This window comes from Lachnellula hyalina, assembly GCF_007821495.1.
Source record: "Lachnellula hyalina strain CBS 185.66 chromosome Unknown contig00051, whole genome shotgun sequence".
NCBI lineage: Eukaryota > Fungi > Ascomycota > Leotiomycetes > Helotiales > Lachnaceae > Lachnellula > Lachnellula hyalina.
In genome coordinates this window covers 149,223-164,111 of record NW_022157165.1, presented here as the reverse complement: position 1 = coordinate 164,111, position 14,889 = coordinate 149,223, and the positions used below count along the sequence as shown (strand labels likewise).

The following is a 14,889-nucleotide window of genomic DNA, read 5'->3' as shown; positions in this document are numbered from 1 at the left end:
TTCTCTTAGATTAATATTAAGAATAAATCAAGTCAAGTTTTGTGACGGGTTGCACCCGGTGTTAAGGCTTGGCACGTGGTGCCTGCGCACGTGACTTCGCGTCGCTTCCCTAAGAAGCTAAGAAACCCCTTTTATATAGTTTATACGGGAGAAGCTTCCCTTATCTTTTTGTTTAATTCTTCTTATATTAAATTCAGGCTTTTGCTCTGCATACTTTGCATTCGCCCTGTGACGAGTTTATTTAACAAGCTATACTTTTTAATCAAGTGATATATATAAAGTAATAGCTGAAGATAAAGTAATATTCATGTCTACAATAGTCACATCAAGCAGAGGGACGACGAAAGAAGTGAGTAGGACTTTTGTATTTGGCAGACACAGCTTCTAGCTTAGTGCTTCTCGATCGAGCTGGTCAATGTGCTAGTGATCCTTCCTAGAAGCCTCTATATTAGTGAGAGAGAGAGAGCGCTAGCTAAGAGCCATCGCACCCATTTGAGGGGCTTAAAAGCTAGCTAATAAAGAGGGACGGTAAGTAGGAAAATGAAGCCCTTGATATGACGCAGATGCCGCTGATTGTAGGATGGATTTTGAGGTTATCCACGAAAGGTCTTCAGTGCGTTGGCTAATCGAGAGACGGCGCTAAGCCTATTGTGGACATAAAACACTCCATTTAAGGTTTAATAAGTATAATATATTATAATCTACTACGAGTATAAAAGTTTAATATCAAGGCCGGTACGACTATGTACTATCCATCTAAAGAATGGTACCTAGATAGTTGATACAAATCAAGATTAAGTGCAACGTATGTCAAGCACCTCTAATAAAATTAACACCTAGTAACGATTATCCATAGTGCAAAATAAAATATAGGCTATGTTTAAAAAGAAATTCTGATATATGTGTCAAACATGAAAAAGTGTACAGCCGCCCGCAATGCATTTTATTAGGAGAAATGTCTTGAGGTATTTCTGTAGAGTCCTATACCATTGCAGGTCAGTGGCTTGCGTGGTGGCTACGTAGCACTACCAATCCTGGTCATTGGTTGCAGGAAACACGAAGTACCAATATTCGTGATATACGTCTTTGTGTTACAGTGACACTACATTTAAGCCGATATCGCAGGGAATCTTTGAATTGCATTCTGAGCTTCTTGGAGCTGATTCTAATATATCCAAAAGTAGCCACAATGGCAACCTACTGTGACGTAAAGTTATGCTACCTAGCATTAAAAAGACTTGACCAGAAGCTTTGCCATTTCTGATCGAGATCTACTCAACCGGAAAAGATTTTGAGTCTTTGAATTTTATTCAACACCTCATTTTGTCACAATGGGTTCAATCGGTCTCGAAGTTCCAGATGATTCACTGTTCTACCAATCTGCATATAAGACAACAGCTCCAATCGTTGTATCAGCATCTGGACATTACTTTACTCTCGAGAATGGACAAAGGGTACTCGACTCAAGTTGTGGTGCCGCTGTTTCTGGAATTGGCCACGGAAATGCGCGCGTAAACGACGCAATTATTTCCCAACTGAACAAGTTGACCTACGCGCACCCAGGGTACTTTCAGAACTTGCCAGCATTGGAGCTTGCGGATTTTTTGGTCAAGTCAACGGGCGGTAAATTGTCTCGCGCATGCTTGGTTGGATCAGGTAAGTTTTCCTAGAAGATACCCCTTGTTGACAAGGCTAACACGCTAGTAGGCTCGGAGGCAGTAGAAGCTGCCATGAAACTTGCCATGCAATACCATCTGGAAGTTTCATCAGACTCTGCTCGAGTGAACTTTATTGCAAGGCGAGGCTCTTGGCATGGATGCACCCTAGGTACTCTCGCTCTGGGAGACTTCAAGCCACGGAAACAACTCTTCCAGTCTGCACTTAGCACCAACGTGTCTCATGTATCTCCATGCCATCCTTACCGTGAGCTCCGAGAAGGCGAAACCTCCGAAAGTTATGTAGCTCGTCTAGCTCAAGAATTAGAGGATGAGTTTCAAAGACTTGGGCCGGACACAGTATGTGCATTTGTTGTGGAACCAATGGTTGGTACTGTGAGTCTACCCGTTGTTAACAAACTGAGGATCATGCTAAACTTCTGAAATGCAGGCACTTGGCTGTGTTCCTCCAGTACCTGGATATCTTCGAGCAATGAAAGAAGTCTGCCAGCGTCATAAGGCTCTTATCATATTTGACGAGGTCATGTGTGGTTTAGGACGTACTGGCACCCTGCACACATGGGAAGAAGAAGATGTTATACCAGATATTCAAGCCATCGGGAAAGGTCTTGCTGCTGGATATGGAACAATATCTGCATTGCTTATCCACGAGAATGTGATCACGGGTCTGAAGGCCGGCAGTGGGTCTTTTCAGCACGGCCAAACATATCAATGCCATCCATTGAACGTCGTCGCAGCCCTCGAAGTCCAGCGCATTGTCCAAGAAAATGATTTAGTGAATAATGCTCGTGCAATGGGTGATTATCTCGGCCGGCTGCTGAAAAAGCGATTTGAGAACCATCCAAATGTGGGCGATGTTAGAGGACGCGGTCTCTTCTGGTGCATTGAATTCGTGGCGGATAAGTCAACCAAAGCTCCAATGAATCCAAAGCTGAATGTTGCAAAACGACTTCGTTTGAGAGGACTTGAGAAGGGGTATGATGTTTGCCTCTTCTCCGCGACTGGCTGTGCCGACGGATGGATTGGAGATCACTTTCTCTTGGCTCCAGCTTTGGATGTCAGCCGGTGTGAAATCGATGAAATTGTATACCGCGCAGGGCGCGTGGTAGACAGCGTATTTGCGGAGCTATAGCACAAGAATATGCACGAGTTATGTCGAAGACCCTCGGTTGAGATGGGGAAGTGGAGTAGTTTGGACGTCATGGGACAGCAGAAGACAATTTTAATTTTCTCAAAGCCTTCAGGGCAATTTTAATCAAAGTTAGCGTTGCAGAATAGATGTAGATGGGTTTGACCTAGATAGATCAATGCAAAGCTTTTTGCTTCTTAATGACTTTTAACAAATGATCCAGCACTAACAGGAGCCTCGCGTAGACAATCGGTGTACTGATGTACTAATGTCACAATGCCGCTAGGGTTAAGTTTCATTGCCTCTAAAAACCAAAATAACATTTAGAATTAGTTGTGGTAATTCAAACATAGCTAGTGAATCATAAAACTCTCTATCTATTTCAACGTCTTCTTTAGGCTCAGCAAGCACCTGGCCCTCAAACGTCGCCACTCTGAATCTTTGCCAAGCAATGCTGAAAGTCCTTCCAATGATCCATGATGACCAGACTGCCAGAATCTACTAGTAGCATCTTCATCTTTGCCTGCTCTTCTTCTTTATAGCAGCCCGTATACCCAATTGTTTTGATACCAGCGCGCCTTGCAGCCATTACACCCGATCTGCTATCCTCAATAGCCACACACTCTCCCGGTGATTTCTTCAAGACCTTCAAAGCATGAAGATAGATGGCTGGATCGGGCTTTGATGTTGGTTCCCGAAGAGAATTTGTAGCGCTAAAGATCTCATTGTGGCTGAAATATTTATCAAAGCCGACCTTTTCTATCGAAGCTTGAATACGTCGAAGAGCAGAACCAGAGACGACCGAGAGATTGTAAGTGCCAGCTTTGAGCAATTGTTCAAGTTCCACCGCGACACCAGCACAGGGCGTCAACTTCTCTCCCAGCTTAGCTATGACTATATCGTCTTCCATACTCGCGAAGTCGTCCAGTTCGTCGTCGCTGATTTGGTACTCATACTTGTATTGAGTTTTTAGTGATTTCATCTGTTAGAAACGGTTAGAATATTTGCTTCTTTCCAAAATGGCATCAAAAAAAAGGAAATTGGGGCTACTATAGGTGTCACGAACCATATTTTGAAAGCTCTGCCCAACGAAATCTTCTTGCAATTGAGGACCGGTAAAGCGATCGCGGATGTTTCGCGAGGCTAAAATCTCATTTACAAGATCAGAGCATGCTTCAAAAGCCAGATGTTCGGACAAGACCAGAGTGTTGTCGCAGTCGAAGAGGATGGTAGTAATCTGTTTTGCTGACAATTAACATCGCCTCGTTGTCATCTCAGAACTTGGTAAATTATTAACAAACCTTAGCCATATTTGGTATCCTCTTGCGGGTTACCTGCTCAAAATTATCGATCAACTGATAGAACAATTTGATTATTTTGTTTGTTCTGATGGGGCATAATGTGGTTCAACGTGTTCGAAGATATAATGGCATGGAAGTTATTCTAATCAGCCCCTATGTTGCTCGCTTCCAATTTAAGCCTCACGTGATTTGACCAAACGGCAAAATAAATCGGAATATATTACTGGGACGCGCGGTGTGCATCTTCAGGGTTTATCGATTCTGTAAAATGATTCTCATGTGTAGTGGTCGTGACCACTCTAGTTTCGGATGGTCAAGTTCAGCCAACGACTTCTTCGTAGCTGAATTACTTCCGCGGAACTATCTACGCGGATGCAGTATTCGGGTAGATCCAGTAATAGTTGCTCTTTGAATTGTTATGAGAGATGCGTGAACCTAGAATATACTTCACATCGGGGATAAAAAGTGGTTCGTATTACCTTCGTGTCACTATAATACTACACCTGCAGATTCATGGTGTGCAGTGTCTTACATGCCTTCTATGAAGTAACAAGTCCCCGAAGGTGTACCGCATAAGCCACATGAAACCTCGGAATCCCAGGAACATCAAGTTCACTTTGACGCTGCCAGTCGGCGAATACCTCTAAATCGTGTCTTCAGAGTAGATCCTGAAAATTGCAATCTTCGGATCTTCAGCCAATCAATTGTTCATGCATTTGGAAAAAGTAATACGGGTGTCGATTTCATTAGTTCAATCAAAGCTAGATCTGATTATATCGAATAGTTCAGAGCATCCCACAAGTACAACAAGTGTTACAGTAAACGGCATATGTGCGATGCCTATTGTACACATCATTTCGTGAGCAGAGGCGCTCAGGTTCGATTTTAAAACACCAAGCCCCCAAATCACTAGTTGTACTAATTTACTAATGGATTAGAACTTCAACCCACGACGTGGCAATTGCCAGTAGTACTGCGGGATATACTTGATCTTCGACAAACCTTCCGTTTATAGCCACCAAGCCCTCGGCAAAAGAAATTCCACAATGATGCACTGGTTGTTTGTGCAGTGTACCCATAACTTGCAATAACTCACATGAGAAATTAAGTGGCTAGCTGAAGACCAGACCCTTGTCAATCTTGCTCCGGAGGCTGGCTCCGGAGCCTGATCTGCTAAATTCCCTAGAATAAATCATATACAGAACGCCAAAACGCTTTTTTCTTCGTTCTCAGGTCTAAATAGGGGGTAAATAATGAACCTCTCGGGGATTATATCATAAGATATTTCTATCCTTTCTTATATAGCGAAGATAATACAATTCACACCCGGATATTTATTACTGTCTCAACTAGGTGGAATTGTAAAGTGGTTATAGCTTACAAGCTGCGATATATTAAAATTCCTGCTAAACTCCTAAATACAAGTAATTTTGATAGTAATAAAACATCGACTAATCTCATGCATCCTAGGAGCTCTTTATATCAAAAAGAACAAGGCTGCATACCACCCCCTTTTGGCCACCAAACATCGACTCCGAGGAACTGTACAGCAGCAGACCAAATTCATGACCCACACGCAATTGCAAGACCCTACCTTAGGGTCTAAGCGTCAGGGTCTTAGTTCTACTATATGACAGAGCAGTAGAAACAGCCTTTTCTCCCTTTGCAAGACTGTCTTTCACTACGGCTTTCTGGGCAGCCTCTAGCCCCTTTCTATACTTCTCCTCTGCCCTTGAATCCCTTGCGTCCCACCTCGTACCAAACCACCTATCCCAAAAGTCCATATACACCGAGAAATTGTACTTCAGTCCCCAAGATTGATGACTGTACATAGCCCATTAGTATATAACTCCCAAGAATCTTCTCTTCCGGATCAACTTACTGCAAGTCATGAAAGATTACAGAATCCGGACAGATAATATTACACGGGTTCCACGGGAAGTCATAACCACAATGGTCAATGACACTCTTGAAAGTCCACAGTGCGCCGAATAATGTTGCTTGACGATTATTCATGCCGGCTAGCCAGAGACCAAGAGGATAACCGATGCTATCAATGGGTATTGATTCCAAGGGGTGATTATAGTATGCTCCGTATGCGTAGGGGACGTAGACCTCGTGGTGCAAATAGTGGATGTTTCCTATTTTCTTATCATAAACATAGGACAACAAATTTGGGAGGTTCACGAACTGTAGAGCCATCTCGTGTGCATTGCTCGGTGCATGAAATATTGGAATGTGTCTGCAAGGATGAGAGCAAAGAGGAATTGGGATGTTGGAATCAGGAACCAGTAAATAAGATGAGATGTAAGCCATTGCCATTGCGTATGTAGAGATCCTGTAGTGCTTAGATCATAACATGTTTGTTGCGCCAACGGGAAACTAAAGCTCGTAGCGGTTGTATTTGGAAAGTGGAGGTAGGGACAGTCTGCCATGGCTTTTGAGGGCGCGCTAAATGGCCCACTGCACGGGTTGCAAAAAGCTCCGGTGAGGAATAACTGCGCCCCCTTGACCTTCTCAACCAGTCTTTCGATGTGATATATGTGCGGATAGAAGACTTCCTTATTGTCTGCTGTTAAATAACCAAGCGTAACCTGTGTCGCTTGCTGGAAGAGTGCCATTTTGATAACATCCCTTTTTGAAGCGCGGTCTTTTTTCAGAGACTCGGCTGTGGTATGAAGTTTGTATTGTTTCAAGAAGCCCCATTTCTCGATGTAATGGAAACTGATGCCTAAAAATGAATAAGTCTGAAATTCAAAGGCAGAAAGATACAGCAGGGGTACTTACCTAGTATCCAGTAGACTACTACTGGAACAAGATATGGAAGATGGTGGTCGGCGAGAAAGGGCAGAAGATTCTCCCTTGGCGCTGGAAATACGATTGGACTCATGGCATAGGACTGAGGTTCCAAGAGGGAGGCACGAATTCGACAATAATAACTGGAAATATTAAAGAATCGTAAATGTCCAATACTCGAGTGTAATGAAGATGGATTGTATTAAATACCTCCCTCTCAAACTCTACCCAGTTATTTGGAATTCGGTTCAGCTGTGGAGACGATTCAGCTTTATTCTTGTGGAGATGTACTACTGGCTGCCAGTCCACCCGAAGCTATACGGATCGAGACGCCGAGGCAAAACAAAGTTTTGTCTGACAGTATAGAAATTGCAATAAAGTAAATGATACAAATTTATAGATTGTGTAGCATATTGCACTCGGTACTCCCGGCGTGTTTGGCGCCACTCTACCTATCTAGCTACGAACTTGAATCTTGTACATTCGGTGTAGCTACCTTTTGTGGATCAGATATGCCACTGTCTCAATTCAAATCAATTGTTGGACATGTGCGTAGCCTCTATATTGCCACCGTCTACTTAGAGTATAGTCCACTTAGACAATGTAGTACTACGCACCGGAAAACGTATATACTCATATCAACAAGAGTAATTTTAGGCTCCGTTGTATCCTCGATAAAACTATTAGAAATTGACGGTACCTAGGAGCCCAAATAATTCGTGTTTTAGGTTAACGCGAATTGATATCACTTGATTGAAAAATAGAAATGTCCTTCTAAACGATTATCCTGAGTAGCATTGGCATACTTGTACTCTGCTAGGTTTTCTGTAATGTTAAGATTCTGGTCTGTGTAGCGACTTGCTATAAAACCTAGAAAGAATTACTAAAGACTAAAATACTCAGCAGATGCACATGTAGGGCGCTTTTAATACAAACCGAAAAGATTTTAGTCGGAATAGTAATGTATTTCTTCGAATACATTTTCTAATTCATAAAGGTCATCTCAACTTCAAAATTTTCCCGACGTTACTCAAACTATTTTTATATTATTGTTTATTAGAATGTCATCATAGATGCATAGATATGACATAACCCTGGTTGCTCCGCACAAAATATTCTCCCTTTACACGTAGGTAGTCTTAGAAAAGGGAGGTTCTCGTCCAAATTTTGCACGTCCAAGATCTTAATTACATTTGAGAATATTATACCTATACTAAGTGGAAGGAAATACCACACTGCGGACCAGCACAGAATTACCTCTTTTTTGCATTACACGGCTTGTTAACTTTCTCCTCGCCACTGAGGTGAAGAAGAAGATTAGCATGGAAGCTCCAAGAAAACCCGAGACGACGCCTCTGCTGAACGAATTTCCTTCCCGCGATCTTGAGCGCCCCACCAGCAACAATCGCCAAAATGGGTACAATGCCATCATAGACAGAGGTCTTAGACACCTTAAGTCCACCTTTGGAGAACCTGCCACAATATGGAGCGTCGAAGCCAAACTACTCGCAAAAAGCGCCCTGCCACTTATTCTGACATATATGTTACAATACTCATACTATTTGATCACAATTTACATCGCTGGAAAGCTAGGCACCAAAGAGCAAGCAGGTGCTTCACTCGCAATCATGGTAGCTAAAATTACCGGTATAAGCATCTACGAAGGATTGGCCACGTCACTCGATACTCTTACCTCGCAGGCCTATGGCGGAGGCAGGAAAGAGCTAGTTGGTTTACATTTGCAGCGTATGTCTGCCTTAATGATAGTGGCAACAATACCCATTGGTGCTATTTGGATTTCATCACCCTGGATCCTGCAGCGGCTGGTACCTGAGCCAGAGCTGGCGGAGCTCGCCGGCTTGTATCTGAGATATTACTTGATAGGGGCTCCAGGGTATGGACTGTTTGAAGCAGGCAAACGTTTTACTCAAGCTCAGGGGAATTTTACAGCTTCCCTTGTTGTTATGATTCTTTGTGCACCCTTGAATGTTTTCTGGAGTTGGCTCTTTGTCTTTCGATTTGATGCTGGTTTGAAGGGGGCAGCCTTAGCCACTGCGCTTTCCAATAACCTTCAGCCTCTTATTCTGCTGGTATACGTCAATACATTTGCTCGAGACTTGCTGGAGTGCTGGCCAGGGCTCTTGTTAAAGGGGGCGTTCTGGAATTGGGGAGACATGTTGAGGCTTAGTATTCCAGGTGTATCAATGATATTGTCAGAATGGCTCGCCTTCGAAATCCTTGCCTTTTTGTCAAGCTACATCAGCACGGCAGCACTCGCCGCACAGTCAGTTTTGATATCGGTTACTATTATTATGTACCATATTCCCTACCCTGTCGCTATTGCCGCATCGACTCGCTTTGGGAACCTTATTGGGCGTGGTGCTGTAGCACCAGCGAGAGAACTTTGGATCATTTATTATACTATATTTGTTGGTATTGGGATATTCAATACTGTGCTGCTGCTTTCTCTACGTCACGTCATTGCAGACAACTTCACTAGTGATAGCGATGTTCGGAAACTGATCTTAGCAACCATTCCACTTGTAGCGGCCGCCGAACTGTTTGATACCATGTCTGCCATTGCCAACGGTTTACTCCGAGGATTAGGAAGGCAAAGGATTGGAGGGATAATCAATTTTGGAGTTTATTATGGCTGGGCGGTTCCCCTATCATTGCTACTCACATTTGGGCCGCTGAATCTTGGCCTAGCTGGTCTTTGGGTGGGACCATTGACTGGACTTGGACTGGTCACTGTGATTATTAGCATATATCTGAAGTTTTCAGATTGGCAAAATGCTATTGATGACGCAAAAGCTTGTCAGATATGACAGGCTAGTAGCTGGAAATAAATCCGTGTTGAATGTAGGGGTTATTACTATAGTGAAAGCAATTAGGGTTTTAGAAGGCCCGGAGTAGAAACATTGATGAAAGAATAATATACTCCACCATCCTGAATATAGTCTTCAGACACCCTAATAAAACTAAGAGATTGAAAATAAGAATATATTTTCCCGCATAGCAAAACCCGTTTCTATGGTATCTTAAGATTTATATCTATATTAAAAAGAAATAAATGTTTATTAAACATACCAGATTATATATTTTCTAAGACTTAGTTACTAGAAGAGTATATTTCGAAAACTAAGTTAGATGGCATCATGACATTTTAAAATAATCTTTAGTTGTTTTCAAATATTTCCAAATATGTCTAAGTCCTAGAACGATTTCAAAGAAAAGTTACTGTTTTACTAATCTGCAGATCCTTCGAACTAAAGCCAATAGTTAATTCAAATTCGCCATCAGGAAGCCGCCAGTCCTGTGCTACTGTGTCCCAAAAACTAACATCTCGTCTCATTAAATCAAAACTTATACTTTTCTTTTCCCCAACCTCTAAGCTCACTTTATCGAAGCCGCGAAGCACCTTAACTGGCGTATCTTTTGGGACTGTATTCCGTGGAAAAGAAATGTAAAGTTGAACAACGGCGGAGCCGACCACAGGGCCTGTGTTGGAGACTGCTGTTTCGGCACTGAGGAGATATGTCCAGAGATCAGGATTCCCTCCTGGTTCAACGATTCGTGAGGGATCCGGCAATGCTGTTATACTTTTTGAAAGTGTAGTAATGGATAACGGGGAAGTAATATCAAAAGTTGTATAACTCAATCCGTACCCAAATTCAAATAAAGGTGTAATATCATTTGCATCAAAATGTCGATAATCAATAAATAACCCTTCGGTAAAGTCGGACTGCCAGTCACCACTTGGAGAAGTCGAGTTGACGATTGGTATGTGATAATCAGATTCTTTGGCAGGGATAGTGTAAGGCAGTTTTGCTGAGGGGTTGACATCGCCCCACAGGATATCCACGATCGAGTTGCCCGTTTCTTGTCCCGGATAGTGCGCGGCTAGGATGGCTGTGACATTTGGATTCGTCGCCCAAGGCATGGTGTTCACGCCTCCGGAATGTGTAACCACGACGGTGTTTGGGCAATGCGAAGCCACATTATTGACAACCATTGTGGAATTCCAGGACAGTTCAAAAGACGTGCGGTCTTGTTCTTCTGCGCCGTAAGTTTTCAGAAATACAAGACAAACTTCCGGTACGGGGTAGATGCCATGGAAGTCGTTGGAGGAAAGCACAGCATTGTTGGTGACATACTGGACTTTCGCAGCAATTTTCCGGGCTCGAACTTTGATGGCTTCTAGAGGAGATACGACATATGTGTGTCGACCTGAGCCAGGTCCTCCGCCAATATCCAGGGTTCCAATATCGAACCCTTCCTCGGGAAGGGGTTGCACGAATGCCAGACCATCGGTTAGATCAGCAGCATCATTCCCAAACACACCAATGGTTTTTGGTGCTCGAAGAGGAAGCGCGGAGTTGGTATTTTTGAGCATAACAGTGCCAGCTGCGCCCAGTTTACGTATCAGGGATGCGTGGTCACTGCGGACATCACGAGCAGGAATGTTGCAAGTCTGGTTGTTAATACAGCCCGGCTCAAAACGTGTGCCGCAGGATTGTAAGCAGCCCACTGATAAATCGGTTGTTGGATATCCTTGGTCTTGGCCTAGAAGAAAGTATGGAGTCATGATTCGGCGCACCATATCGTCTACACGGGCTAGTGATACACTGCCGTTGTTTACAGCTTTTATAACGTGGTCTCCAAAATATGACTTTGTTGCGCCAGCGTTAATAACGCCTGGAACATTCAGATCAAGACCGGCGTGAATGGACTTTACCCCTGAATTCGTAGCAAAGAAGTCAGACATTACATACCCCTGGAAACCCAATTCTTCTTTCAAGATATGATTCAGGAGTTCTGAGTTTTCACAGCTGTGGGTTTGGTTGATGCGGTTATAGCTGCACAAGATTGATGCAGTTCCAGCTTTTACGGCTTCAGCGAATGGCCACAGGTAAAGCTCATGAAGTGTCCGATCATCGATGTTAGACGATATGTCATATCTGTGTGTTTCTTGCTCGCTGCCGATGAAATGTTTGGAACTAGTTTGGACTCCGGCGCTCTGCATTCCTTTGATGGTCAGAGCCATTGATGTGCCACTGAGATAGGGATCGGGGCCAAACCCCTCCCAGTTCGTACCGCCGAGAGGATGTCGGCCAAGTGCAGCACCAACTGGCCTATCAATTGTTAGAATTGTTGCATAATATTATACGACGAGTCTTACGCAAGAGCAATATTCGTGCCTTTTCCTCTGAATTCAGAACCGAGAGCAAATGCACGTTTATATATAAGATCTCGATCCCAACTCGCAGCGGTAGTCACCCCAGCGGGGAAAATGCTGACGAGATCCGCAGGGTTAACAGCAGCAGGACCGTCCGAAACACATAGACCGGGAAATCCAATGCGTTCGATTGGAGCTATGTTACCGGTACAACCTCCACTAGTGACAGCTCCAGTAACCATACCAGCTTTCTCGGCAAGAGTCAATTTGGAGACAAATTTGGTCGCCTTCTTGATAGCGGATTCCATGTCAGCATTACTGCCCATGGTGTCTAAACTGAGATCAGTCGGTAACCAAAGATAATAGACGAAAGAGGTATGCATACTGGTGGAAGTGATACTATTTCCAAGGTGTAATTGGAAACCCGAATTGTACGCTTTGCGTAAAGCTAACATTTGGCTGCCTAGAAGAAGGCAACCTAGTCCAAGGGTAAAAATAACACGCATTTTGGAAGCCCCAGCAAAAGTTAGAGCTGTGGAGTGTGAATTAATGCACTGTTGTTTGCGAATTCTTGATGGATATAATGAATTACAGTCCTGAAGGCATGTTATACAGGCGTGAACTAAAATGGTATGTAAGTAAAAGCAATGAGCGGGTATTGATACCCACATTGCCACCAATAATGAGTTGTACAGCATCATGAAATTGCACTAGGCACAACATGAGTGTCTAGATCTCAGGGGGAAAGCCGCGCAGAGTTCTGTGTCCAACACCGGGTGTACAAGGATGTTCTTTACTTGAATTCTGTCGTTTAAAGTAGGGACAACCAGGAGACCAATAAAAATTATCATGTAACGATAATGTATTATATCTAGTGACCGTATTTCTAATTTCGTTTAAATTCTATAGGTATTACTACGAGGTGCCTGAGTACCAGAAGCGGCTCAGGCCACACATCGCTCACTCGAGCTTAATACAGGTGACACATCACCTCGACACCCTAGACCCTCACCAGGCTTATAACCTTAGCTCTTGCTACAACAAACTTTCTTTGCGAAACTTACTATACAAATATCTCCTTCAAATAGCAGAGGGAGAAAATTGGCGGGATGGGCACATGCTTGGCGCCTATATAGCTGGATTTTGGCTTCTAGGCTTGGTGTATATCACTTGTAACTTTCCTGGCTAGTCATGCCCCAATGCCCCAATTCCCCCAATTCCCCCGGGGAGGCTTAGAGGAGGTCTTCGACCTCTCTCACTTGGCGTTAGACACCACTAAATTAAACTAAACTAAGTATAAGAAGATGTGAATCAAAATACTCTTATTACTAAAATATCAACTGAGCACAAGTGATCGTGATGCTTTTTCTTTGAGTTATTATCTGGGAAATTAGAGAACGAGTGAAGTATTGGCTACACAATATCTTAAAACATGGCACTCTAGCAGCAATTAAATTGCTCGACAATTATTGAGACAATAGATCTCCCTTGTAAGATTAATACTATCACTACAGTGATACATTGTGCGGCAGTACAGCAGCCAATCCTTTATTATAGGCTCTATTTCAGCTCTATATGCCTCCTCATCTTTGCCAATATAAGCCTTTACATATACATTGTCCCGATATTTGGGTCTAACAGCCAGTTTAGGTCTGGTATCCCGGTATCCCAATGTAAGATGGTGTGCTTGTGTGACTGTGCATGTAAGTGTCATTGTTCTTGTGTAACTAAGTGCTGTGTTCTTAAAACCATACGTTACGTAAGAGTTCATAGATGAAAAGAGATTTTGATTATATACTCAATTAAAACATCAACTTATCCCTACCAGCTTTGGGAATCATCTTCTTTTCAAACCTACATTATACTCATAACAATCGCTTGCTTCTTCAACCAATGGAAAGAACAGTTTATCAAAACGGTTTGCAAAACCCTAACGCTCTGGCTATTATAGATGGCTCTTGTTGTCTGACATATCATGAGCTATTTGCTGAATCTGTACACTTGGCCCGTACTCTTAGCCAGTTTGACCTTGCCCACGAAGAGCCAATCGGGATCTTGCTTGGAGTTGGAATAAAACAGGTTGTCGCTCAGCTGGCTGTGTTGCTGGCAGGATGTACCTGTGTCCCTATCGAGCCCTCTACTCCTCCGCTTCGCATCACCAGCATGCTTGAGGATATAAACGTCAAGATTACCATGCTTGAAAGAGGGGGTCAATATGCCGCCAAGAAATTTGAGCGCGTATATATTGGCGACATTGGCAGACGAAACGTCCCGGACTATAATTTTGACCTCGAACTGCACCAAGACGTCCGTCGCAGTCATATCCTTTTCACGTCTGGCTCGACCGGCAAGCCCAAGCCTGTCCAAATCAATGCCCATAGTATCGTCCACCTGGCTAACAAGACGCCCGCGACTCCATTGCTCCCCAGCGACAGGGTCGCAGAGTTCAACAATCCTGGTTTTGACCTGAGCCTTTTCGAAATTTGGGTTTCACTGCTCTCTGGCGCAACAATTGTTACTATCCCAAAGGTGATTGCTACGGATCCCGTGACGCTGCAGTCTTTCCTCGAGGAACAGAAGGTGACAGTTTTGATAATGACTGCTGCCCTATTTGAGATCATTGTGTCGACATCGCCATCCACGTTCCAAACTCTCACGCATGTTCTCACTGCAGGTGACATTGCGAACAGGAAAGCAATGCGCAACGTACTCGAGAGTGGTCCGCCTCAGCAGCTGTGGAACACCTATGGTCCAACGGAATGTACAACACTCGCTACAATGTTTCGTGTGACTCTGAAGGACATTGCT

At 43.6% G+C, this 14,889-nt stretch overlaps 4 protein-coding genes across 4 annotated transcripts; 2 read left to right on the top strand and 2 right to left on the bottom strand.

The window, feature by feature from the left end:
• Nucleotides 1-1,331: 1,331 nt before the first annotated feature.
• On the top strand, nucleotides 1,332-2,808 carry LHYA1_G003416 (putative aminotransferase; the record flags this gene model as incomplete). The annotated part of the gene is made up of 3 exons (XM_031148387.1): nucleotides 1,332-1,656; nucleotides 1,708-2,051; nucleotides 2,107-2,808. The coding sequence occupies 3 exons, from the start codon at nucleotides 1,332-1,334 to the stop codon at nucleotides 2,806-2,808; spliced, it is 1,371 nt and encodes a 456-aa protein (XP_031006091.1).
• A 415-nt stretch (nucleotides 2,809-3,223) lies between these two features.
• On the bottom strand, nucleotides 3,224-4,048 carry yieH_0 (6-phosphogluconate phosphatase; the record flags this gene model as incomplete). Its single annotated transcript, XM_031148386.1, has 2 exons — nucleotides 3,224-3,787; nucleotides 3,872-4,048. Coding segments are annotated over 2 exons (741 nt in total), but the record flags the coding sequence as incomplete, so codon positions are not given.
• A 4,176-nt stretch (nucleotides 4,049-8,224) lies between these two features.
• On the top strand, nucleotides 8,225-9,730 carry SPCC4B3.13 (putative transporter; the record flags this gene model as incomplete). The annotated part of the gene is made up of 1 exon (XM_031148385.1): nucleotides 8,225-9,730. The coding sequence occupies one exon, from the start codon at nucleotides 8,225-8,227 to the stop codon at nucleotides 9,728-9,730; it is 1,506 nt and encodes a 501-aa protein (XP_031006092.1).
• A 398-nt stretch (nucleotides 9,731-10,128) lies between these two features.
• Nucleotides 10,129-12,407, bottom strand: bglG_1 (putative beta-glucosidase G; the record flags this gene model as incomplete). The annotated part of the gene is made up of 2 exons (XM_031148384.1): nucleotides 10,129-12,037; nucleotides 12,085-12,407. 2 exons carry the CDS (start codon nucleotides 12,405-12,407, stop codon nucleotides 10,129-10,131), a joined length of 2,232 nt encoding a protein of 743 aa, XP_031006094.1.
• Nucleotides 12,408-14,889: the final 2,482 nt, after the last annotated feature.